The sequence below is a fragment of the Scyliorhinus torazame genome, chromosome 3, assembly GCF_047496885.1.
Source record: "Scyliorhinus torazame isolate Kashiwa2021f chromosome 3, sScyTor2.1, whole genome shotgun sequence".
Lineage (NCBI taxonomy): Eukaryota > Metazoa > Chordata > Chondrichthyes > Carcharhiniformes > Scyliorhinidae > Scyliorhinus > Scyliorhinus torazame.
In genome coordinates, this window is record NC_092709.1 from 93,158,147 (window position 1) to 93,182,521 (window position 24,375).

Below are 24,375 nucleotides of genomic sequence, written 5' to 3' on the forward strand. Positions count from 1 at the left end.
TTAGTCCGACCCCTATACATTTTGCAGACTCATAATGACGCCTTGATCTGTGTATAAAAAGGCACGGATGGGATGGGATCAATAAATCATACGCTGGCAGGAAATAGTGGAACCTTGCTCCTTGAAACCTTTCGGATTCTTTAAGGAGTGAGATTTCAGGTAAAGTTTCTGGTTGAATACGACACGTTGGCACGATGAGCACAACTTGTGAACATTGCCTGGTGCAGTGGAGTTTCATTCACAAAATCCGCTGGAAGTTGAATACTAGCAGCCAGAGAGCAGCGTGAAATATCTAATGGGAAACATTGTTAAACAGAATCAGATCGAAAAGTTACTCCATTCGATGAATTTTTGATCTCAAAATAAACTCCCCCATGTGTATCTACCTATCTGTGTCTTGTCCATGTTAGTGGAAGTTGTCTATCTGAACTTTATGTTAACTGATTACTAGTGAAATAGACATGTTTTGAATCTGCCGGGGATGTCTTTACGGGAGGAGAGAGTTTATAACTGAGATTGTTCTTGACAGGTTATTTTCTTTTCAGATCAGGCTGTGTCCACGTATCGAGTCGCTAGGCGGCGATGGGTGAGAGATACAGATTAGAGGTTCTGTGTCCCAGGAAGCGGCGGAGCAACCAGTGCCTGGCAGATGAAGATCCAAACTTCGGCAGCTTCCCCAAGTCCTCAGCAGAGAGCCAGCCCCTGAAATATGCGGTCACCCTGAGCGCTCAGTACGGCATCAATGTGTTTGTGCTGGGACTGGTGCTGACGGTGGCAGGGACCTTTCACAAAGCCGGAGTGGCACAGGAGCACACCTTAGCCTACCTCAGCACCCTCATGGCGATGCAACTGGCGTGGATGCTCTGGTACTTCCTAAGGATGCACGGGAAGAGAGGGCAGGTGACCGAGAAAGATGACCACGCCGGACCAAGGTGGCTGAGAGGTACAGTATGCAAATTGCCAAAGCACATTTCCGTTGTGACTGCTAACCATTTTGTGGTCTGGGGAAATGTTTCGACATTAGGGTTCATGTTTCTCATTAATGATGACCTTTATTGGTAATTAATGGCGGTGCAGTTATCTGAGTTCCATCTGAAAGGTATAAAAGACCAGTTTGGACAAGTTTTACTGGTACCCTTCATTTCCAAGTTTTGCTGGGGGGGGGGGGGGGGGTTCTTTTGAAAAAGTGCTAAACTATAAATGATTTACAACATGTCAGCTATGAACTTTGAAGAACGGGGAACCGGGCTAATTTGTGTTTCCGTCGTGTTTAAAGTTTGGTACATTTCATCTCTAGGTGGTTTAACCTTGTTTGCCATCTTGAGCTTAGTTCTGGATATGTTTAAAATTGGATACTACATTGGATATTCAAGCTGCCTCACAGTCGCCAAAGGTGTCTTTCCTGCCGTCCATGCAGTGCACACACTCTCCCAGGCATGTATATTTACCTGATTTACTGAGTGCTCTTTATTGTTGACTGGTGTCAGTACATTCTGTGTGTTTTTGTAAAACAATATGATTTATTTTCAGGTGTATTTCCTTTGGTTTCATGCAAAGGATGTCATTCGAACTTTTCAAATCATAGAAAGGTAAAACCTGTACCAAATCTAAATTTGCTTTATATTTTTTCAGTTATATTGTATAGTAAATTACCAGGCATGGATTTCAGGTTGAAATGTTTAGAATCGTTCAGCACAGAGGGATGCTATTCGGCTCACTGTGCTTGTGTTGCCTTTGTGGCAGCTATCCAATTTATCACACACTCCTGCTCTTTCCTTTCAATCATTTCATTTTCCTTTTAAGTATTTAATTTTTTTTTTAAATTCCAATTAAGGGGCAATTTAGTGTGGTCAATCCACCTACCCCGCATATCTTTGGGTTGTGGGGGTGAGACCCACACAGACACGGGAGAATGTGCAAACTCCACATACACAGTGATCCGGGGCCAGGATTGAACCCGAGTCCTCGGCACCATGAGGCAGCAGTGCTAGCCACTGCACCGCCGTGCTGCCTTCTTAAGTATTTATCCAATTCCCTTTTGAATGTAACTATTCAATCAGGCAATGCATTCCAAATCACAACAACTTGCTGTGTAAAATAATACATGCTCATATCGCATTTTTTTTGGCAATCACCGTTTTTTATTCATCAGGGATGTGGGCATCACTGGAGGTGTCAGCATTTAATGCCCATCTGTAGTTGCCTTTGAGAAGTTGGTTGTGAGCCACCTGCCTAGCAGTTTGGTACAGCATTGGTAGACCATGTCAGAAGGCAGTTAAGAGCTAGCCATATTGCTGTGGACCTAGAGGCATTTGTGATCTGGATGATGTATAGAAAGCAGATTTCCTTCTCTAAAGGGCATAAATGAACCAGATTGGTTTTGACAACAATCCAATTGTGTCAGGGTCGCCATTACAAATACAAACTTTATATACAGATTTATTGAATTAAATTAATTTGAGTTCACCTGTGGGATTTAAACACATGACCCCGAACCATTAAACCAGGCCTCTACACATCCAGCAACATAATCTATTGTACCCATAAAACGTACCCCATTAAGCCTGAAATCAATGCCTTTCTCTACTGGAAACAGTTTCCCCTTATTTACTATATTAAAAACTTGATTTTGAAAATCTCTATTAATTCTCCTCTTAATCCTCGCCGTTCTCAGGAGAAGAATCTCAGCTTCTCCAATCTCTCCACATAACTGAAGTTCTTCATTCTTAGTACCATTTAAGTAAAACTCTTCTGCGCTGCCTCTAAGGCCCTAACATCTTAAAGTGTGGTGCTAAGACAGAGTTCTAGCTGAGGCCTAACAAGTGTTTTATTAAAGTTTAGCATAAATTCCTTGCTTTTGTGTTTATTCCTCTAGCACGGGCAGCACGGTAGCATTGTGGATAGCACAATTGCTTCACAGCTCCAGGGTCCCAGGTTCGATTCCGGCTTGGGTCACTGTCTGTGCGGAGTCTGCACATCCTCCCCGTGTGTGCGTGGGTTTCCTCCGGGTGCTCCAGTTTCCTCCCACAGTCCAAAGATGTGCGGGTTAGGTGGATTGGCCATGATAAATTGCCCTGAGTGTCCAAAAGTGCCCTTAGTGTTGGGTGGGGTTACTGGTTTATGGGGACAGGGTGGAGGTGTTGACCTTGGGTAGGGTGCTCTTTCCAAGAGCCTGTGCAGACTCGATGGGCCAAATGGCCTCCTTCTGCACTGTAAATTCTATGAAAAAAATCTATGGATAAAACTAAGGACCCATATATGTTTTAACACACTTCTCAACTTGTCTTCCACCTTCATTGATTTGTGTACAGATGCTACCAGATCTCCGTTACTTCACCTCCTTTAAAATTGTACCATTTAGATCATATTACCTTTCCTTATTCTTCTTAAAATGTATCAGTTCACACTTCTCTGTAGTAAATCTCATCACCATGTGTCTGTCAATTTTGCCAGTTTACTGCCTCCTAAGGTCTGTTACTATTCTGTGCAATGCATATATTTCCCGAGTTATGTGTCAACTGAAAACCATGAAATGATGCACCGTGTACCCAAGTCCAGGTCATTAATATAAATAAAAATAACTGTGGTCCCAATACTGACCCCTGGGGAATACCAATGTGTAATTCTGTCCAGTCTGATAAACACCCATTCAGCAGTACTTCCTGCTTTCTGATCTTTCGACTACTTTCTATCCATTCTGCTACTGTCCTTTGAGTGCCAAAGACAAGTTTCTTATTTGGTACTTTCTCAGCAATTTCTGAACATCCACATATACAACATCAACCACACTACCTTTGTCAACACTCTCTGTTACTTCATGAAAAAACTCAATCAAGTTGGTCAAGTAGGATTTACCTTTAACAAATCTGTGTTGATTTTAATTTATTAGCCTGTCCAAATGCCAATTAATTTTGTACTGGATTATTATCTCTGAAAATTACCTAACCACTAAGGTTGAGCTGACTAGCTTGTAGGTGCAGGGTTTACTCCTCCTCCCTTTTCAACAGGGGTTTGTTTTTAATCTGTCGGTCCTCTGGAAGCACCTCACTGTCCAAGGAGGATTGGAAGATTATGGTCAGAGCTGCAGAAAATTCCATTTTTAATTCTCAAAAATACCTATGATGCATTCCGTCCAGACTGTATGACCTCTGTACTTTGAGGATCATCAGCAATCAAATATATTCTCTTTATTTTTATTATATCCATACCACTCTACTCTGCCTTTATGGTTAAATTGACAGCATCCTCTTCTCTAGTGAAGATAGATGCAAAATGTTAATGTGTACATCAGTCATGCTCTCTGACACCACATGATCACTTCTTGGCTCCTTAATCAGCCCACCCATTCTTTGACCACTCTTTGCTATTATGTTCATAAAAGACTTTTAGTTCCTTTTATGTTTGCCACTCATGTTTTCTCATACTCTCTCTTTGCCCCTTTATTTCTTTCTTATGGATGTGATCTTTACTTTCTATATTCAACTTGATTTTCTACTGTATAGTCAGCAGATGCTCAAAGTTGTTTCTGTTCCTTTTTACTTCCATATCTGTATTCATCCAGGGAGTTATAGCTATCTATGCCCCTTGTTATCACCCACAGCCCCTTGTTATCACCCACATGGAAATATGTCTACATTGTACCCAAAACCTCCTCTTTTACGACCTCCCATTGTTCAGTTACTGTTTTGTCTATTAGTTTTTATTCTCATGCATCTGGATTAGATTTATTTTCAACTCATGAAGTTAGTCCTCTTTCAGCTATTTGTTTTTTTATGCTTGAATGTACCTTTTCCTTTTCCAGAACTATCGTAATCCTGATGATATTTCGTTCAGTGTCCCCAAATGGTCTCCTGACACAAGCCTCTGGCATTTCATTCCCAGAACTAGACCCAGCACTGATTCCCTCCTCATTGTGCTGATCAAGATCATTCTCTTGTACAGATTTCAGAAAATCCTTCCCCTCTTTTACCTATAGGTTGCAATCCTAGTCTCTGTTAAACTAAGTGGAGTGTCTGTAATAGAAGCAGAATACCATGATGTTGGAAATCTAAAATAAAAACAGAAAATGCTGCGGAAACTCAGCAGGTCTGGCAACATCTGTGGAGAGAGAAACAGAGTTAATGATTCAAGTCCAACATGATTCTTCTATGGAGGTGGAGAGAGGTAGAAATGTGATGGGTTTTATGCTGTCGACAAAGGGGAGAAGTGCAGGTGGAGCAAAATAGGTCAGGGATAGGTTAAAGGGCAGGGAGGGTTAAATGACAAAGATGGCATGGAACATAAGAAAAAGGGAGTGGTAATGATAGTATTAAAGAGGAGGTGGCATAGTGGTACTGTCACTGGACTGGTAATGAGAGAAATGCTCTGGGGACCCAGGTTCAAATCCCGCCATGGCATATGGTGAAATTTGACTTCAATAAAAATCTGAAATTAAAAGTCTAGTGATGACCATGAAACTATTGTTGATTGTTGTAAAAACCTATCTGGTTCACTAATCTCCTTTAGAGAAGGAAATCTGCCATCCTTACCTGGTCTGGCTTACATGTGACTCCAGATCCACAGCAGTGTGGTTGACTCTTAACTACTCCCTCAAGGGCTATTAGGGATGGGCAATAAATGCTGGCACTGCCTGCGATGCCCACGAACAAATTCCCATGAACGAGTATTTTAAAAAAAGCTATGGTCTAGAGAAGGTGTTAATGGCACTGTCTGAAATCAAAATAGCAGAGTGTGTTAATAGCAGAAAAAAGGGCTCAGTGCTATCTGAAACCAAAAACATGAGAATAAGATACAGACTGGCATTGGGGGAAGAAAAAATCAAAACGGAGGACAAAATTCATGGACTAAAGTTGTTAAACTGATTATTGAGTCCGGAAAACTGTACAGTGTCTAATTAGAGGATGAGGTTCTGTTCCTTCAGCTTGCGTTGGGTTCACTGGAATATTGGAGCAGGTCAAGGACAGATATGAGGCGAGAAAGATGGTGAATTGAATTGGCAAGTGCCAGGAAGGTCGGGGTCATGCTTGTGGACTGAGTGTAGGTGTTCTGCAAAGTTGTCACCTAGTCAGCCAGCCACTACTCTAAGTTCTTGCACCTTTCAGTAATTTACCACATATTTGCTCCTTTGTTTCCCACTATTTGGTTGCCTGGACTGTATAGGCATTAAATAGCCATTGGGTAGAATTTTCCACTCTGCAGACTAAGACCAATGGTGGGAGGAAAAGCTGATGGGATTCCTGTTGGGTGTCAGGATGGCTGAACAGACATGCAATCTTCCACTGGTCAGCTCCTGGGGTCAAAGGTCATGACACCATATTTAAAGGGCACCCAGACAAATATTTGCTCAATGCAGGCCAGGAGTTCAACATTACTCCTCCAGAGTTTTTGCGCCTACAGTTCTTACAGGACAAACTGATAGATGTAACGGACCACGTTTAGGAACATATGAGAACTGGTGGCAATACACAGAACCTCACTGTTGACAACGCCAACCCATCCTCCAAGACACTCCCCCCATCCTTTCCCCAGAAACATTCCCCCTTCCCCAGTAAGCCTATTTCGCCTTTTCAATCTCTGCTTCAACCTTCCACGCTACACCCCCACTCCCTTCCAGCCTTCGCCTGCCTCCCATTTCCAGCCTTCCGCGCTACACCCCCACTCCCTTCCAACCTTCGCCTGCCTCCCATTTCCAGCTTTCCATGCTACACCCCCACTCCCTTCCAACCTTCGCCTGCCTCCCATTTCCAGCCTTCCGCGCTACACCCCCACTCCCTTCCAACCTTCGCCTGCCTCCCATTTCCAGCTTTCCATGCTACACCCCCACTCCCTTCCAACCTTCGCCTGCCTCCCATTTCCAGCCTTCCGCGCTACACCCCCACTCCCTTCCAACCTTCGCCTGCCTCCCATTTCCAGCTTTCCATGCTACACCTCCACTGCCTTCCAGCCTTCGCCTGCCTCCCATTTCCAGCCTTCCACGCTACACCCCCACTGCCTTCCAGCCTTCGCCTGCCTCCCATTTCCAGCCTTCCACGCTACACCCCCACTGCCTTCCAGCCTTCGCCTGCCTCCCATTTCCAGCCTTCCACGCTACACCCCCACTGCCTTCCAGCCTTCGCCTGCCTCCCATTTCCAGCCTTCCACGCTACACCCCCACTCCCTTCCAACCTTCGCCTGCCTCCCGTTTCCAGCCTTCCACACTACACCCCCACTCCCTTCCAGCCTTCGCCTGCCTCCCATTTCCAGCCTTCCACGCTACACCCACACTGCCTTCCAGCCTTCGCCTGCCTCCCATTTCCAGCCTTCCACGCTACACCCCCACTGCCTTCCAGCCTTCGCCTGCCTCCCATTTCCAGCCTTCCACGCTACACCCCCACTCCCTTCCAACCTTCGCCTGCCTCCCGTTTCCAGCCTGGGTGCAGTGTTTGCTAAATATGGTGGCAGGACCTTCGACCCCAGGAAGTGATGGTGCAATGGGAAACTTACTGCCCACCCCGCCATGAGATTCACTGAGCTGCTCGCAGATGTATAATTAATGAGCTGACTAGTGGAAGATCGCATGTGACTGAAGTTACGTGAGGTCCGCAAGAAGGCATAAACAGCCCACTGACCTCAAAATCATGGACGAGGTGAAGTATGCCAGGTGCATGCCACCCATATGCAATTGTAAAACCGAACTTCCAAAATTCTTGCTGGCGGGACACTTAATTTAGAGGGCAAAATTAATTCTGGCTAAGTGGCCTTTTAATTAGGATGCATAAGGTGCTAATGAATGCAGATGGTGTTCCCGACATTGTTCGCCAGCAAACTTTCTCTGCCTTTAACTTGCCATCAAAGCCAGGAGAACTGAATTCCAAACAAATTTTCTGCCAATGGGAAATTTAACTCTTCCAATCGCACCAAATTAAGTGCTCAACCTGCCACGATTCCCAGCATTGGCAGCAGCAGAAAATCCCGCCATGTCTTTAGCCTCCCAAGTACATCAACCCCTTCCAGTTTCTTCAATCAATACTGCCGCCACACTGTAGTGTTAATGGTGACTATGGGTGATTCCTGATTCCTTTTTGTCATTTGTTTATGTTAACATGCGGGCTAATGTTTGGGGTTTGGTGGGAGGATGGGATCATTGTTATTGATATGGGGATTGACATTACATTTGTTACTGATTATTGTTTATTGTTCGGTGTAAATTTGGGAGAAAATGTGAAAAAGGAGGAGAATAATTTTTTTTTAAAAGAAATCAATACTGCCATCACGTGCCTTGGTCTGGCTTTCCTATTTATCCTAAATACCTTTTCATCAAGAATATGAAGTTCCTTTGCCTCTACTGTTTGGAGTGAGGTCTCTGTTATTGCCACCAATCATAGTCCCATTAGGAGAGAAGTTAAAAGAAAATTCTGAATGTAAAGAGGTACTATGAAATTAAATTAACAAGGAACATAAAGCAAAATAGTAAAATATTTTGTAGACACATAAACAGTAAAATAAAGGCTGTGATAGGAATAGGACCAAGAAGGGATATGCAGGATAATACCATAGGTTTTGACAAAGATGGCAGAAATATTAACAAATAATTTTGCTTTGGCATTTACCAGGGAGGTAGAACAAGAAGATGTGACATTGAATTCTGAGAAGAGCAATGAGATGCATGGATTTAAAATAAAAATATGTATTGAATAAATTACACAAACTCAAAGATGATAAAACCCCTTGTTGAGATGGACTGAATGCATGTATTTTAAAAGAATCTAGGGAAGAGGTGGCAGAGTCATTATACACATATATAGTAATTCACTGGAGAAAGGTGTAGTGCCAGAGAACTGGCTGATAGCGAATGTAATTCCTATACTTAGAAAGGAGGAGAGAACGTGTCTTGGGAATTATAGACCAGTGGGCTTAATATTGATGGAAGGAAAAGCAATGGAATCCTTATTAAAGAAGAGAATAGAAGAACATCTAGAAATGGGAAAATGGTCAGCATGTATTTAAAGAGGAAAAAAATCTTGCTTGATCAACCGTATCACATTTTTTGAGGAGTTAACATAGAGAGTAGACAATGGTAATACTGTTGTTATAATTTACTGGGACTTTCAAAAGGCCTTCAATTAAGTGCCACATAAAAAGTAATGAATAAAGTCAGAGAATGCAGAGACAGGGGAAAATGGCAGAATGGATTGCGAGCTGGTGTCAGACAGAAAGCAGAGAGTGGGAATAAAATGTAGTGATTCAGAGAGGCAGATGATAGGAAGGGTCAGCCGTGTAGCATTTGCTGTTCACAATTTTCATTAACGATTTGAGCGTTGGAGTCAAAAACACAATTTCTAAATTTGCCAACCACACCAAATTGGGGGATTGTCAATACTGAGGAGGGTGGAACAAATTACGGGAGGACATTCATAGATTTTCAGAATGGGAAAATAATTGGCAACGGAAATGCGTCACAGTTAAATGTGGGGTAGCAGATTTTGGTATGAATAATGGGGAAATCACATTACTTGGAAGGTGCAAGTCTAGGTGGGGTTGAGGAACAAAGAGATCTTGAAGTAAAATATATCAGTCAGGCAAAGTTGCACCACGGGTGTGAAGGCCAACAAAAAAACAAAAGCTAGAATTAACATTCGGGAAGTAACATGTAATGAACCTTGATCAGACACAGTACTGCAAATAATTCTGTTCATTATATTTTAAATGTGATATGGTTGACTATGGGTGATTCCTGATTCCTTTTTATCATTTGTTTATGTTAACATGCGGGCTAATGTCTGGGGTTTGGTGGGAGGAAAGGGATCATTGTTATTGAAATGGGGATTGACATTACATTCGTTTCTGATGTTTGTTGTTGGGTGTAAATTTGGGAGAAAATGTGAAAAATGAGGAGAATAAAAAATATTTTTAAAAAAGTAAACGTGATATGGAGGCACTGGGGAGGCCACAGAAATGATTTACTTGGATAATACCAAAAATGCATGGATATATATGTCAGGAAATGGTTAACAGATTGTATCTCTTTACTCTTGAAAAAAAAGAAGGCTGAGGGGTGGCCTAATAGAGGCCTTTAAAATGATGACTGGTTTAGGTAGGGTAGATACAAAGAGAACGTTTCTTCTTGTGGGCAAAAGCATAATTGGAGACTGTTAATATAAAATAGTCATTAAGAAATTCAATACAGAATTCAGAAGAAACTTCCTTACTAAAGTGTGGTGAGAATGTGGATCTCATTACCAAAGGGAGTGATGGAGATGAATAGTGTGGATGTATTTAAGGGAAGGTTAGACAGGCATATGGAGGAGAAGACAATAGATAGTTATGATCAGAATATTTTGTCATTTGTTTTGTCTGGTGAAAGTTATCTCTTGATGTATAAGTCACTGCAGTATTGTGTGAGAAATTGCCATTGGATTTTACAGCTTTCCATAAAAATAGTCAACAGAGACCTTGGTACAATGGTGATGGAGTACAAATAATAACTTTCATGTTCTTGTTAAATGTTATACTGTATTTTAACTTTACCGTTGAACGATAAACCACATTAGGTATTGTTTTAAAGATAAAGACTGTCATTAAGATAAATTTATTTTTGAAAAGTGAGATAATTGTCGCCTGAAAGTAATTTGAAGATCTGTTACGGGCGAGGCATTTTCAGAACCCCAAAATGTATCATGGAGTTCAACCAACCTCTCCCTTTAATGTATTTGTTGCTTTTCCTAGCACACGGCTTGCTCCCTAGGTGTGGAATTACAATTATGGACATGTGGGTTTTTAAACACAAAACAAGGTTTATTCCGTGAACTCAACTTAACATCTTAAATAAACATTGGATCTCTTAACACCCCTTTCTTCAAAGATAACTCAGAAAATATTGCAACTGTAAATAATTCCTCAAAATGTTCCTTCAAACTGCCAAGAGACTTAATCCCTTTAAGCAGAATCACATCAGGTTAAAGGCTTTACTATTATGAGTTTCAATCACCCAAATGATCCGGAGATAGTCTTTCATGGCAGAGATCCAGCTCACTGCAACACAGACACTCCCCAAGCTCTTTTTCTCCAAACTGCAGCTCTCTGGAAACACACAGACATACACAAGCTGCTTTTTAAAACTGCCGCTCTCTGGAAACACCCAGACACACACAAGCTCTTTTTCAAACTGCAAAACTAAACTGCAAAATGGCTGATCTAAAACCCAGCTCCACCCACTCTCTGACATCACTGTTTTCTTAAAGGTACATTGCTTAAACATCCGTGTCTTAAAGGTACTCTCACATGACAGATCTAATATATTATAAGTAAATGTTGTTCTTTTAATTCTGATTTTTTTAAACCACTGTGGTTTCCAGGAAATAATTTTCCATGATAAAGTCCGTGATGTGTTTTCATGTCTGAACATATTTTCTCCACTTTTTGTGCATTACAAGATCACTTTCTTTTTAGATTTGGAATGATTCATTCTGTCTTTACAAACCTATTGTTGTGGGTGAATGGTGTAATTGCAGAGTCGAAACATCAGCTAAGTGACCACCAAAAGCGACTGGCAGCGCTTGGCTTTGCCAACTTAACTGTGGGTAAGACATTTTAGTAAGTTAAGTCCTAAATTAGAGGACATTGATCAGTTGCAGAGAATTTTTCAAATGAATGTGCACACAAAATCTGGAATGAAGTGTATGATCTAAACTGATTAGTTTCAATTTAGATGCACTTAGGTCCCTTTAAATATCTGGGGCGGGATTCTGTGATACTGAGGCTAAGTGTTGACGGCCTCGGAAACGCTGTCGCATTTCTCGACGACATCAACACGGCCTCAGGATCAGCAATTCTGGCCCCTACAGGGGACCAGCACAGCATCGGAGCGGTTCACGCCGCTCCAACTGCTGATCCCGGCATCAACTGGGTGCCGCGGGATTCGCGCATGCGCAGTGGCACCGGCACCAACGCTCGCATGCGCAGTGGCTTCTTTCAACGTGCCGACCCCGACGCAACATGACACAAGGCTACAGGGGCCAGCGCGGAAGAAAGGAGGCCCCCAGCCAGGGAGGCCGGCCTGCCGATATGTGGGCCCCGATCGTGAGCCAGGCCACATCGGAGGCCCCCCCCCAGGGTCGGGCTCCCCTCCCCGCCCCCCCCCCCCCCCCCCCACCCACAGCCCCCCCCCCCCCATCGACCCTTCCACGTCGAGTTCCCACCGGCTGAGAGCAGGTGTGGACGGTGCCGACGGGACTCGGCTTTTTTATGACGGCCGCTTGGCCCATCTCGGGCCAAGAATCGGGGGCCGGCCACGTAGAGCAGCCCCCGACCGGCGGCGTACCAACCACACCGGTGTCAATTTTCCACTCTGTGGAGAATTGCGTGCCGACGTCGGGGCGGCGTGGCGCGATTCGCGTCGGTCGCAGGGATTCTCCGGCCCAGCCCGGGTTGAGAGAATCCCGCCCCTGATAATGAACAATTCTCCCAGATGCCAAAATTCTATATGTTCTAAAATATTAATGACATTATCTTCATTCTGCAACCAGCAAGACATCTTGTAACATTCTAAATAAATGGCAAATTACATCAATTCGGCTTGAACATAAAATTAGTGAGTAATCCATATAGCCAGATTACCACAGTGGAGATCGAACCCTTATGTTTGCATCTGACAGATTATGGAATCCAGAATTTTAGAAAATCAGTAACATAGAAACCAATCCCCTTAATCAGGTAATGAAATTTTCCATGCGTTGTTGGAGCATAAGTCAGATTGTGAGAGTGAAGGGACAAGGGGTGGCACGGTAGCACAGTGGTTAGCATTGTTGCATCACAGCGGCAGGGTCTAAGGTTCGATTCCCGGCTTGGGTCACTGTCTGTGCGGAGTCTGCACGGTCTCCCCATGTCTGCGTGGGTTTCCTCCGGGTGCTCCGATTTCCTCCCACAGTCCAGAATGACGTGCTGTTAGGTGAATTGGACATTCTGAATTCTACCTCCGTGTACCCGAACAGGCGTCGGAATGAGGCGGTAACTTCATTGCAGCGTTCATGTAAGCCTACTTGTGACAATAAAGATTATTAATTTTAAAAAGTAACAAGCTGTGTCAGTGTGCTGGCCAGTTAGTATACTCTACATAGAAATCAACAAGGGACACAATGCACTCATTAAACAACACACTGATAGAGTTTACATTTCGAGAATACCTGGGGCTAGATTTTCAATGTAATCAACATCAGATGGATTCTCTAACCGATGGGTGATCCACTCTGTCAAATGTGAAAGCAAAAAGTGAACCCAAAGATTACACAATGAAGTAGCAGCTCTCACTATGAAATCAAATTAACTTTAACAGTTGTTACAACAGGTTAAATAGTAACTCTAGACTGCTTTAGGGGCTGGTTTAGCACAGTGGGCTAAATAGCTGGCTTGTAATGGAGAACAAGGTAGCAGCGCGGGTTCAATTCCCGTAGCGGCCTCCCCGAACAGGTGCCGGAATGTGGCGACTAGGGGTTTTCACAGTAACTTCATTGACGCCTACTTGTGACACTAAGTGATTATTATTATCAAAGATTTCCCCATATTTCTGAATTGCAGTTTGTTTGATTTGTTCTGTCCCGGTATAATGATAGTCAATATGCCATGAAAGCAGATTTTGGCAGTTACACAGTACTTAATATATACTAAGTAACGTCCGAAAGCTTTTGTGGCCAATTAGTTATTTCTTTTGAAGTAAAGGCAAACATTATTTATTTTTTAAAAAAATTTTTTAAGAGTACCCAATTCTTTTTTTTCCAATTCAGGGGCCAATTCACCTACCCTGCACATCTTTTTGGGTTGTGGGGGTGAGACCCACGCAGGGGAGAATGTGCAAACTCCACACGGACAGTGACCCGGGATCGATCCTGGGTCCTCAGCATGGTGAGGCAGCGGTGCTAACCACTGTGCCACCGTGCCGCCCTAAAGTAAAGGCAAACAAAGCAGCCAACTGGCACAAAAAGTCATATAAGTAACAATGGAATAAGTAAGCACTTGATCTGTTCTTGATGCGACCTGACCCCATATTCCCTCCATGACAAAGACCACCTAGTTTCACTTCTGTAACATTGCCTGTGACTGCCAAATTCACCCCATCTGACACGGAAATCCTCGTCCATGCATTTGCCACTTTGAGTTCTGGTTGGCCTCCCATCTTTCACTCTCCAGTCACTTAAACACATCCAAGGCTCTGCTATCCTATCCAACACCAAGTTCCACTTTCCCATCAGCAGTGCCACCATAAACATTTTTCATTGGCTTCTGCACCCCCCCACCCCCCCACCCTGCCAACAGCTCAAACTTAAAATTTTTATCCTCATGTTCAGATAGCTGCACCTTTTTGCCCCCTCCCCCTCCCCGTAACTTCTGCTAGCACTGTAACCCCACAAGCTCTCCATTCCTCTGACTCCAACTTCTTGTGCATCTTGTGCTCTGGTTGTCCAGCACTGGGTGCACCCTGTTCAGCTGCCTTGCTTTCGCACATGGGAATGTCCTTCCTAAACTGTTCTACTGTTCTGTCCCCTCCTTTAAAACTCCCCATTAAAACAAAAGTCAGACATTTCTTCTAATATCAGTCCTTCGGCTTGATATCGATTTTTAAACTTGCTTTTCTATGAAAGGGATTTTGAAAAGGGCACTGCTTGATGTTTCATTTGAAATTGTTGAATTTACATTAATTAAATTGCTGCAGTCATTTAGGACTGAAAATGTATTTTGTATGGGCATTGTCAATAATGTGATTGATAGGCAGACATGACAACCAACCTGGAGGCCCAGAGTATCACTCCAGATGATAGTGATTTGTGGCTGGAGTTTTCCAAAACATCTTTTTATTGTCTTGGCAATATTTGTATGCCAGTCTTCCCATCCACACTCATATTAGTGTCAGGGGCAATCACTTTCAGGATGCAAAGCTATCTGAACACAATTGGATAGATTTCATTCAGAAAATAACACTTTGGGATACAATATGTGAGTAACTGGAGACACGAGGGGGGCACGGTAGCACAGTGGTTAGCACAGTTGCTTCACAGCTCCAGGGTCCCAGGTCAATTCCCAGCTTGGGTCACTGTCTGTCTGGAGTTTACACTTTCTCCCCGTGTCTGTGTGGGTTTCCTCCGGGTGCTCCGGTTTCCTCCCACAGTCCAAAGGTGTGCAGGTTAGGTGGATTGGCCATGTTAAATTGCCCTTAGTGCCCAGAAAGGTTGGGTGGCGTTACTGGGTTGTGGGGATAGGGTGGGGATATGGGCTTAGGTAGGGTGCTCTTTCCAAGGGCTCACTGTCGCACATTTGGAAGGAAAACGGTGACTTTAGATTTATGGTTCTCGCTTCCATTCTGTCGCAAACTAGTTTGATCAATGTGTATTGTAATAATTAGTCAATAACTCCATTATCTTGTACTATGCAATTTCCAGGGGTTTAGAAGGCCAGCTGGATGAACCCTGTTTTTTTTTAACTCGACATTCCTCCATTCCGATCAACAGAGGGATGACACAGCGATTGGGTGGTTCAATGTTCTGATCATGATGGATGGGGCCACTGATTCTGTACCTACTGCATCAAGTACACAGTGCATACCTACACTGCCACTGGTACATTAACAATTCCCAAACCCAATCAGATTATACTGCCCTCTACCTTTTACTTGTTCTTTTTAATTTGTGTCTTTTTCTCTCTCTCAATCCACTGTCTATTCTCTCTTCCCTCCATTTATTTATCTTTCTGTCTCTCATGTGAGTTTAGTATACCCCATCCCACCTCCATTGTTCACTCTGTTTCCTTTCATGTGAGGAGGTAGGACATTTCAAAGCAGTCACCAGCTTCCAGAGCGATTTGTTTTCAGCTCTGAGACATTAGTTTCCACATTGTGGGCAGCACAGTAGCACAAGTGGTTAGCACTATGGCTTCGCAGCGCCAGGGTCCCAGGTTCGATTCCCTGCTGGGTCACTGTCTGTGCGGAGTCTGCACGTTCTCCCCGTCTCTGCGTGGGTTTCCTCCGGGTGCTCCGGTTTCCACCCACAGTTCAAAGAAGTGCAGGTTAGGTGGATTGGTCATGATAAATTGCCCTTAGTGACCAAAGAAAGGTTACTAGGGGTTATTGGGGATAGGGTGGAAGTGAGGTCTTGAGTGGGTCGGTGCAGAGTTGATGGGCCGAATGGCCTCATTCTGCACTGTATGTTCTATTCCAGGGATCTGCAACGCAAATGCCGACTGATGTGAATGGGTGGGGTGGCTAACCCAACAAACATCGACCACCTGTCATGTGAGAGTACCTTTAAGAAATGGGTGCTGAAGAAATGTACCTTTAAGAAATGGGTGTTTATCAGTGATGTCAGAGTGTGGGTGGAGCTGGGCTGTCAGCCTAACAGAAGTACATTAGGTTTACATTCACTACTGAGAACATTTATAATTCTGAATTCACCAAATGATCAAGAGATAGTCTTTTGATGGCAGAGAGAACAGCAGTACACCTGCTTGGTCTGGCTTCAGCTCCAACACTGAAAACAAAACTAAAACACACCCTGCAGCAAACAGCCTAAAACAAAAGTAAAAAGCTGACAGACAGCCCAGCTCCACCCACTCTCTGGCATCACTGATGAACATCTATTTCTTAAAGGTACATTTCTTAAGTTCCCATTTCTTAAAGGTACTCTCACATGACACAGCATACAATTGCTGAGCAACTAATATCCAAACGGATTACTAGAAAAATGGGAGTTATTTTACTGATTAAAGTGATTGAAATTAGATTTGATACTGCTGCAATGTGAGATTTTAAAATAATGTTTTCCATTACAAGTGGTCGGTGTTACCTGTTGAATACTCTCTTACACCAAACTGGAAGAGTTTGCAGATGTATTAGGTCTTGAGGAGTCTCAAATTTGACAATTTTCAAGGATAATCTGGACAATGTTTTATTCCATTTCATTGCAGAAAAGGCTGGACCAAATTGCAGCTGCACTATCAGTGCATGCGCTGCTTTCTACAAAGGCTTCTATTACATGTACCCTTTCTACATTGAGTATCACGTATTCGCATCTGCCATGCTCTACATCATGTGGAAGAACGTCGGGCGCAAGATGGAACATCACAGACCCCCCAAACTCGTGTTTAAAACACGCTACCACATCTTGCCAGGACCAGTGCTGGGAGCAGCTGTCTTCGCCACCACCATAGGAATTCTTGTTGTGTACAGCATACAGGTGGGCTACTCAAAGCGCCACCGACAGTCTGCTGTGACCATGTTTTACTTGTACAGTATCGCAGTACTCTGCTTAATGTCTGCAGCTTCCACAACCGGCCTGGCCGTTTACAGAATAGACGATGGGTCCATCATGGATCATTCCAAAAATCCGTCCCGCAAACTGGATGGCTGCCTCCTGGTCAGCACAGCTTGTGCCTCCTGGCTGCTGTCCTGGTGCTCAGTGCTGGCTGCGATCTGTGCACAAGCCCCCCTGTCCCACACCTGGCTCAGTATACCCGTCTCCGCCCTGGTCATCATTGAGAAATCGGTGCAAAACGTCTTCATCATCGAATCCCTGCACCGCGAACGGGACAAGGGCGAAGGGGGAGAGCTGGGGAGGATCCAGGGGGCCTTGGCCGGCCTTGCGGCTTCCAGCCGGCTCCCCGATTGTGGCATCGTCAACAGAGCCTTGGAGAAGGCGGAACAGGGGGGGTGCTGCGCGGCTGCAGGGTGCATCACTCCCTCTCCAGGCGGCAGCAGCAGCAGCAGCGGTGTGTGCAGTGAGCAGCAGAGCCTGCCCCAGACCCCTGCTGACCCCTTCCCTCTCCCTAACCGCGGGCACACGGAGAAACTGGACAAGAAGAGGATAATACTGAAGAACATCACCGCCTTCCTGTTCCTGTGCAATATTTCGGTAAGAGAACCAATTTGAAAAGAAACACATTTCATTCACAAATTAGTGTTTTTTGTTCAGCAGCACTCACTATAAAGGGGGTATCACCCAAAACAACCTCAGCAGAGTGTCAGATTTGTTAAACAAATCAGGAATTTGTAAAACAAATGTATGGAAAGTAATCATACTTCCACAAGTGGACAATTAAACCAAATGTGACATTGTTTGAACAAAACCTTTAAGGGGGGAAAGGAGGGAGCTCGGTAAGTATCCAATAGGTGCAGTGCAAAAGGATTACTTGAGATAAATGTAGCCAAAGAGATTAAGGATAAATTTGGAAAGTTATTCCAGCTGTGCAATAGCGAAAAAGCAGTTAGAGGGGGAATTAGAACAACTGCCAAGGATAAAGGAGGCAGTGAAGTTCAGAAATGTAACAGTTAGAATATTGAATAGTGGATGGGTCCAGCATTCTATTGCAAAAAACACCCTCTTTTGCCAATTCTGGTCCCTTTGATAATCCCAATCTAAAAGTGCCGACGCTTCTCCGTTACACCTGTAGGCGGCACTGTGACCACGGATTTATCACCTGTGATAAATTCAGTCCACAGGAACGGTAAGAAACCAGGGGGAATCAGTGCTTGTTCACAAAGGAGGATGCCTTCCTAAGAATACACACTAGAGCCTTTTCAAACTCAGCTTTTGTAAACTCTTCACTGTTTCAAAAGTTGTGCCTATTTTAAAATCGTTTAATCAATAAACTCTGGGCATATGTAGGCCTTTGTCGTGTCAGGGTCCCTTCAATGTCAGAAAAACTGGGGCCTCCACATTCACTGAAAATTGGTGACACCTCACTGCGTGTTTTCCCAATTCCTCCGAGCCGAGTAGCTCTCCTCCACCGATAAGTACATTTCATAATAATTCTCTGGCAAAAAGTCATCCAGACTAGAAACGTTAGCTCCCTTCTCTCCACTGATGCTGTCAGACCTGCTGAGATTGTCCAGTATTTTCTAATTCCACCTGTAAACGGAGCTCCAAGGAAGAATGAGGGAAACTTAAACTTGTACCTCAGGGAACTTGTACCTTACAGAGGTGTGCAAAGAAGGTAGATACAGATGACTATCTACAAGGTAACCAAGAAATGGGCTTAAATTAGACGTTTGTGAACACAAATTTGAAACAATTGCCTCTTAACTTTGCTGGTCGGAGTAATGTACACTTTGAATAATCTATCAATTATGCAAAGGAATATAGACAAAATATTGGGGTGTTGTAGTACAATTAGATGACATAATGGAAGAGCTAAAGCACACAAGGGGAAAACATTGATGGATTAAATGGCTATATTTTATCCCTGATTTTCCATGTGCTGTTAAGATTTTTAAAGCTCTTAACTTTTGAATATTATGAACATCTGCAATATGTCATAAAGAAGGTAGAAATATTAAATACAACCGGGCTCAAAAGATTAATGAAACTGTAATTCTAAAGCTGGATACATTTATGTCCTATTACCAGGTATGCACTGCCTGTTATCTTCCTGCTGCCATGATTATTGACTGAGCTTTTGTGTCAATATTTACCATTGTAAATGATTGTGTAAACATGCCCCATCCAACAATGTAGTAAAAGTCCCTGAGCCCCAGGTGACTTTGTGATGTAAGGTCTTTGTCACAAATCTGTCCATATCTTGTATATTAACAAAAACTTTATGTTCATCAGCCAACTATTGACAATATAATGGGTCATTTAATAGTTTCTTATCAATAAATCAATTTGAGTTACAAAAATAATCATGATAAAAGGTGTGACATGGTGGCATAGTGGTTAGCACTGCTGCCTCACAGCCCCAGAGACCTGGGTTCAATTTCAGCCTTAGGTAACTGTCTGCGTGGGTTTCCTCCAGATACTCCGGTTTCCTCCCATAGTCCAAAAATGTGCAGGTTATGTCGATTAGCCATGCTAAATTGCCCCTTAGTGTCCAAAACGTCAGGTGGGGTTGCAAGGATAGGGTGGGGGCTTAGATCTAGGTGGGCTTAGATCTAGGTAGGGTGTTCTTTCAGAAGGGCAGTGTAGACTCGATGGGCTGAACGGTCTCCGTCTGCACTGTAGAGATTCTATGAAATGGCATGTTAAAATGTGAACTAAGAGCTATTAAAACTTTTGAATAGCCACAGTAATCACATTTCTAAATGACAAAAACATTAATTTGTTTTCAATTATGTAGGTAAAGAATAGGTTTTATTGCACCTCCATCTTCCCTCTACTGTTGAATCAATGGTTGGGACTCTATTCACCTGGTTCCATTCTTACCTATCTCATCATAACCATAACCCGCACATTTAGCTCTGGTGTCCCCAAGGACCATTGGTTACATCATCCAAGGTATGTTGACAACACCCACTTCTACCTCATCAGCACCTTTCTCAACCCCTCCCCTGTCCCGACATTATTAGACTGACTTGTCTGACATTTGGTACTGGATGAGGAGAACTTTCTTCCAATTACATATTAGAGAAACTGAAGCCATCGGCCGGTATTCTCCATTGTGAGTCCACCCCGCGACCGCTGCTAGTGAGGACGGAGAATTTGGTAAACAGCCAAATCTCCCATTCCCTGCAGCGGCACCGGAGAATCCCGCTGCTGTGAACAGTCAGAGAATCCTGCATTGGGCGGGATTCTCCGATTGTGAGGCTAAGTCCTCACGCCGGCATGGGAATGGTGGCATTTTACACCTGAAAATTTGGCGCAAAATGGCCACCGATCCTCTGTGTAGCTGGGGGCTAGCATGCCGACAGCATGGAGCACCCTGCTCTAGCTGGCGATACAGCCCAGAGAATTGCTGGACACGTAGCCGCGCATGCGCACGGCGGTGACCTGCAACGGCATCACCGTACAACATGGCGCCAACCGCTCGCGGACCCGGCCTGCAAAATAGTGCCACCCCTTTGGCCGGCTCATGAGCCCCGGACCACCCACCAACAGTGCCCCCAGCCCCTGATAAAGTTCCCCCTGCCTGCGGATCAGCCCTCCCCTGACTGTGGTGGCACTGGACTGAGTCCCTGATGGATGAGACCACACACGACCGACACTGTCGGGAACTCGGCTGGTCGGGGGCAGAGCATCGGGGGGTGGGCCTCAGGCAACGTCCTGAGGCTGTCAGTACAGCATGCGGTGTACTTTCCGAGTATGCTGCTTTGGAGGGGACTGAGCATCGTGAAAGCGGAGCCAGCCCCGATTTGGGGATTCTCCGGCCGAACGCGATTTCAGCGACCGGAGAATCCTGCCCAATATTGTCTTTGGTTCCCACCACAAATCCCGTTCGCTAGCCACCGACCCCATCCTTCTCCCTGGCAATTGTCTAAGACTGAATCAGACTGTTCGCAATCTTGGTGCCATCACGAAGACCACTTATTTCCATCTCTATAACATTCCCCGACTCCACCCCTGCCTCAGCTTGTCAGCTACTGACATTTATTAATTCCTTTGTTGCCTCTGGACTTGATTACTCTCACATCTACGCTCCATAACTTGAACGTATCCAAAATTCGGCTGTTTGTCTTATAACTCACTCAAATCCCATTAATTCATTGCCACCCTGTGCTGGCTAAACCACATTAGCTCTCAGATAACAAGCTTTGATTTTAAAATTCTGATTCTTACTTTCAAATCGGTTGTTGGCCTAATCTTTCCCTACCTCTGTAATCTCCTTCAGGTTCACAATTCTCTGAGATATCTATGTTTCTCTAATTCTGGTCTCTTGAGCATCCCTGATTTTAATTGCTCCACATTGAATCATAGAATTTACAGTGCAGAAGGAGGCCATTCGGCCCATCGAGTCTGCACCGGTTCTTGGAAAGAGGGCCCTACTCAAGTCCACACCTCCATCCTTTCCCCGTAACCCAGTAACCCCACCTAACCTTTTTGGACACTAAGGGCAATTTATCATGGCCAATCCACCTAACTTGCACATCTTGGATTGGATTGGATTTGTTTATTGTCACGTGTACCGAGGTACAGTGAAAAGTATTTATGTGCGAGCAGCACAACAGATCATTAAATACATGAAAAGGAAATAAAAGAAAATACATAATAGGGCAACACAACATATACAATGTAACTGCATAAGCACTGGCATCGGATGAAGCATACAGGGTGTAGTGTTCATGAGGTCAGTCCATAAGAGGGTCATTTAGGAGTCTGGTAACAGTGGGGAAGAAGCTGTTTTTGAGTCTGTTTGTGCGTGTTCTCAGACTTCTGTATCTCCTGCCCGATGGAAGAAGTTGGAAGAGTGAGTAAGCTAGGTGGGAGGGATCTTTGATTATGCTGCCTGCTTTCCCCAGGCAGCAGGAGATGTAGATGGAGTCAATGGATGGGAGGCAGGTTCGTGTGATGGACTGGGCGGTGTTCACGACTCTCTGAAGTTTCTTGCGGTCCTGGGCCGAGCAGTTGCATACCAGGCTGTGATGCAGCCCATAGGATGCTTTCTATGGTGCATCTGTAAAAGTTGGTAAGGGTTAATGTGGACATGCCGAATTTCCTTAGTTTCCAGAGGAAGTATAGGCGCTGTTGTGCTTTCTTGGTGGTAGCGTCGATGTGGGTGAACCACGACAGATTTTTGGAGATGTGCACCCCTAGGAATGTGAAGCTGCTAACCATCTCCACCTCGGCCCCATTGATGCTGACAGGGGTGTGTACAGTACTTTGCTTCCTGAAGTCAATTACCAGCTCTTTAGTTTTGGACCGTGGGAGGAAACCGGAGCACCCGGAGGAAACCCATGCAGACACGGGGAGAATGTGCAGACTCCGCACAGATAGTGACCCAAGCCGGGAATCGAACCTGGGACCCTGGAGCTGTGAAGCAATGGTGCCAACCATTGTGCTACCGTGATGGCTGTGTATTCAGCCCTTTGGGTCCTAAGCTCTGGTATTCATACCCGAAAGCATATTGCCTCTCTACCATGCTTTCCTCCTTTAAGACACTCCTTAAGACTTAACTCTTTACCCAGACTGTAGGTCCTCTTCCCTAATATCACCTTACGTGATCAGTATCATATTTTGTTTTATCACTGCAATGGTGCTATATAAATACAACTTGTTGTTGTTGAAGTATTTTCAAGCCATGCATCCTTTTAAAATTATCCAGAACCTGGAGAGTCTATAGCTACCCATTACTTTCTCCATAGCAAGACTTCTGCCAATCCAAGTCAACTTCCCAGCCAATCAGCAGCCTTTGCTCCTGGAGCATAAATTGTTGTGACAGTTTGAAATTTGGAATGCTTGCATTTGTCCTGATGAGTGCAAGATGAAAAACTTTGACAGCCTTTCTCTTCTCAGCAATGAAGTGTGTTATTAATGTAAATCATATATTTACTAATATTTATCAATGTTATGGCCAGTAACTTTTTAAAGTGGAGATTATCAATTACACTTGAGTCAGACACTGAGGTATAACGCTGATATATGCTAACCAACAATTCAGCTACATAACATGGATGTAAAATACGGCACTGCCAATATGAAACCTATTGGAGACAAAAAAAGATTTGTACTAATGGCAAAGTTACTCATTTTAGTGTGTTGCATTTTGACATTACTCTGTTGCGAGTAAATAAGTATCTTATAATGTCAAATAGTAATCAACCTAACTGTAAATTCTTTCTTTCCTTTTTAAAGTTTTGGATACTTCCAGCATTTGGAGCTTGGCCCCAGTTTGCCAATGGTTTGGAAGAAAATGTTTATGGGTTTGAAACATGGATTCTAATCGTAAATCTTGCAATGCCCTTTGCTATTTTCTACCGCATGCACGCATCTGCATCACTTTTTGAGGTGTTTTGTGCAACTTAGCTAATGTTTTAACTAGCTTTAATAAAATGCACATATTTATAAGATAAACTACGTTATTGGGTTTAATTTTCATGTACCTGTCAAGGATTTTAACTTTGTACTGTCATGTATTTAAAGGAATATGCTGGTATATGTAATAACCTATATTGAAATTCTGTTGTATAAGTAAGATTTTTCAATATCACATGGATACTTTACATTGCATTTGAACACAAATGTTGTGACTGTTCTGTATTAGAAATAAGGTGATGCATGCTTGCAAAATATATCTATCTTGTGGTAATTCAATGTTGTTTGCTTCAGTTAAATGACACCAACACACAATAGAGGTAACAATCCTTCACACATGTATAATTTAGCTTGTGACTGAGCTTTAAGCACAGTTCATATTAGCATTGTGCATCTAGGCCTTTATAAAGTTCGTAGGAATTCCCATTTCATATTGGAAATGAAAGCTGACACACTCAGCATGTTACAAGCTGAGAAATATTAGTAAATGCAGTGACATACACGACCAACAATTGGTCTCTAAAAAGATTGCTTCGTAGTTATTGCTGATGTTTACAGCTTTGGAAAGCATTGCTCTTAGTAACAAAACATTTTATATATTTCATATCTATAATGTGCTTCCAATAAATGAAATACTATATCTGCTGGTACTGAAACAGCAGGGTCGAATTTG

The 24,375-nt window shown here is 43.6% G+C and overlaps 1 protein-coding gene across 1 annotated transcript; it reads left to right on the forward strand.

The window, feature by feature from the left end:
• Window positions 1–582: 582 nt before the first annotated feature.
• otop1 (otopetrin 1) lies at window positions 583–24,375 on the forward strand. The gene is made up of 6 exons (XM_072497837.1): window positions 583–943; window positions 1,298–1,434; window positions 1,531–1,589; window positions 11,428–11,558; window positions 16,927–17,870; window positions 23,523–24,375. The coding sequence occupies exons 1-6, from the start codon at window positions 583–585 to the stop codon at window positions 23,691–23,693; spliced, it is 1,803 nt and encodes a 600-aa protein (XP_072353938.1). The 3' UTR covers window positions 23,694–24,375.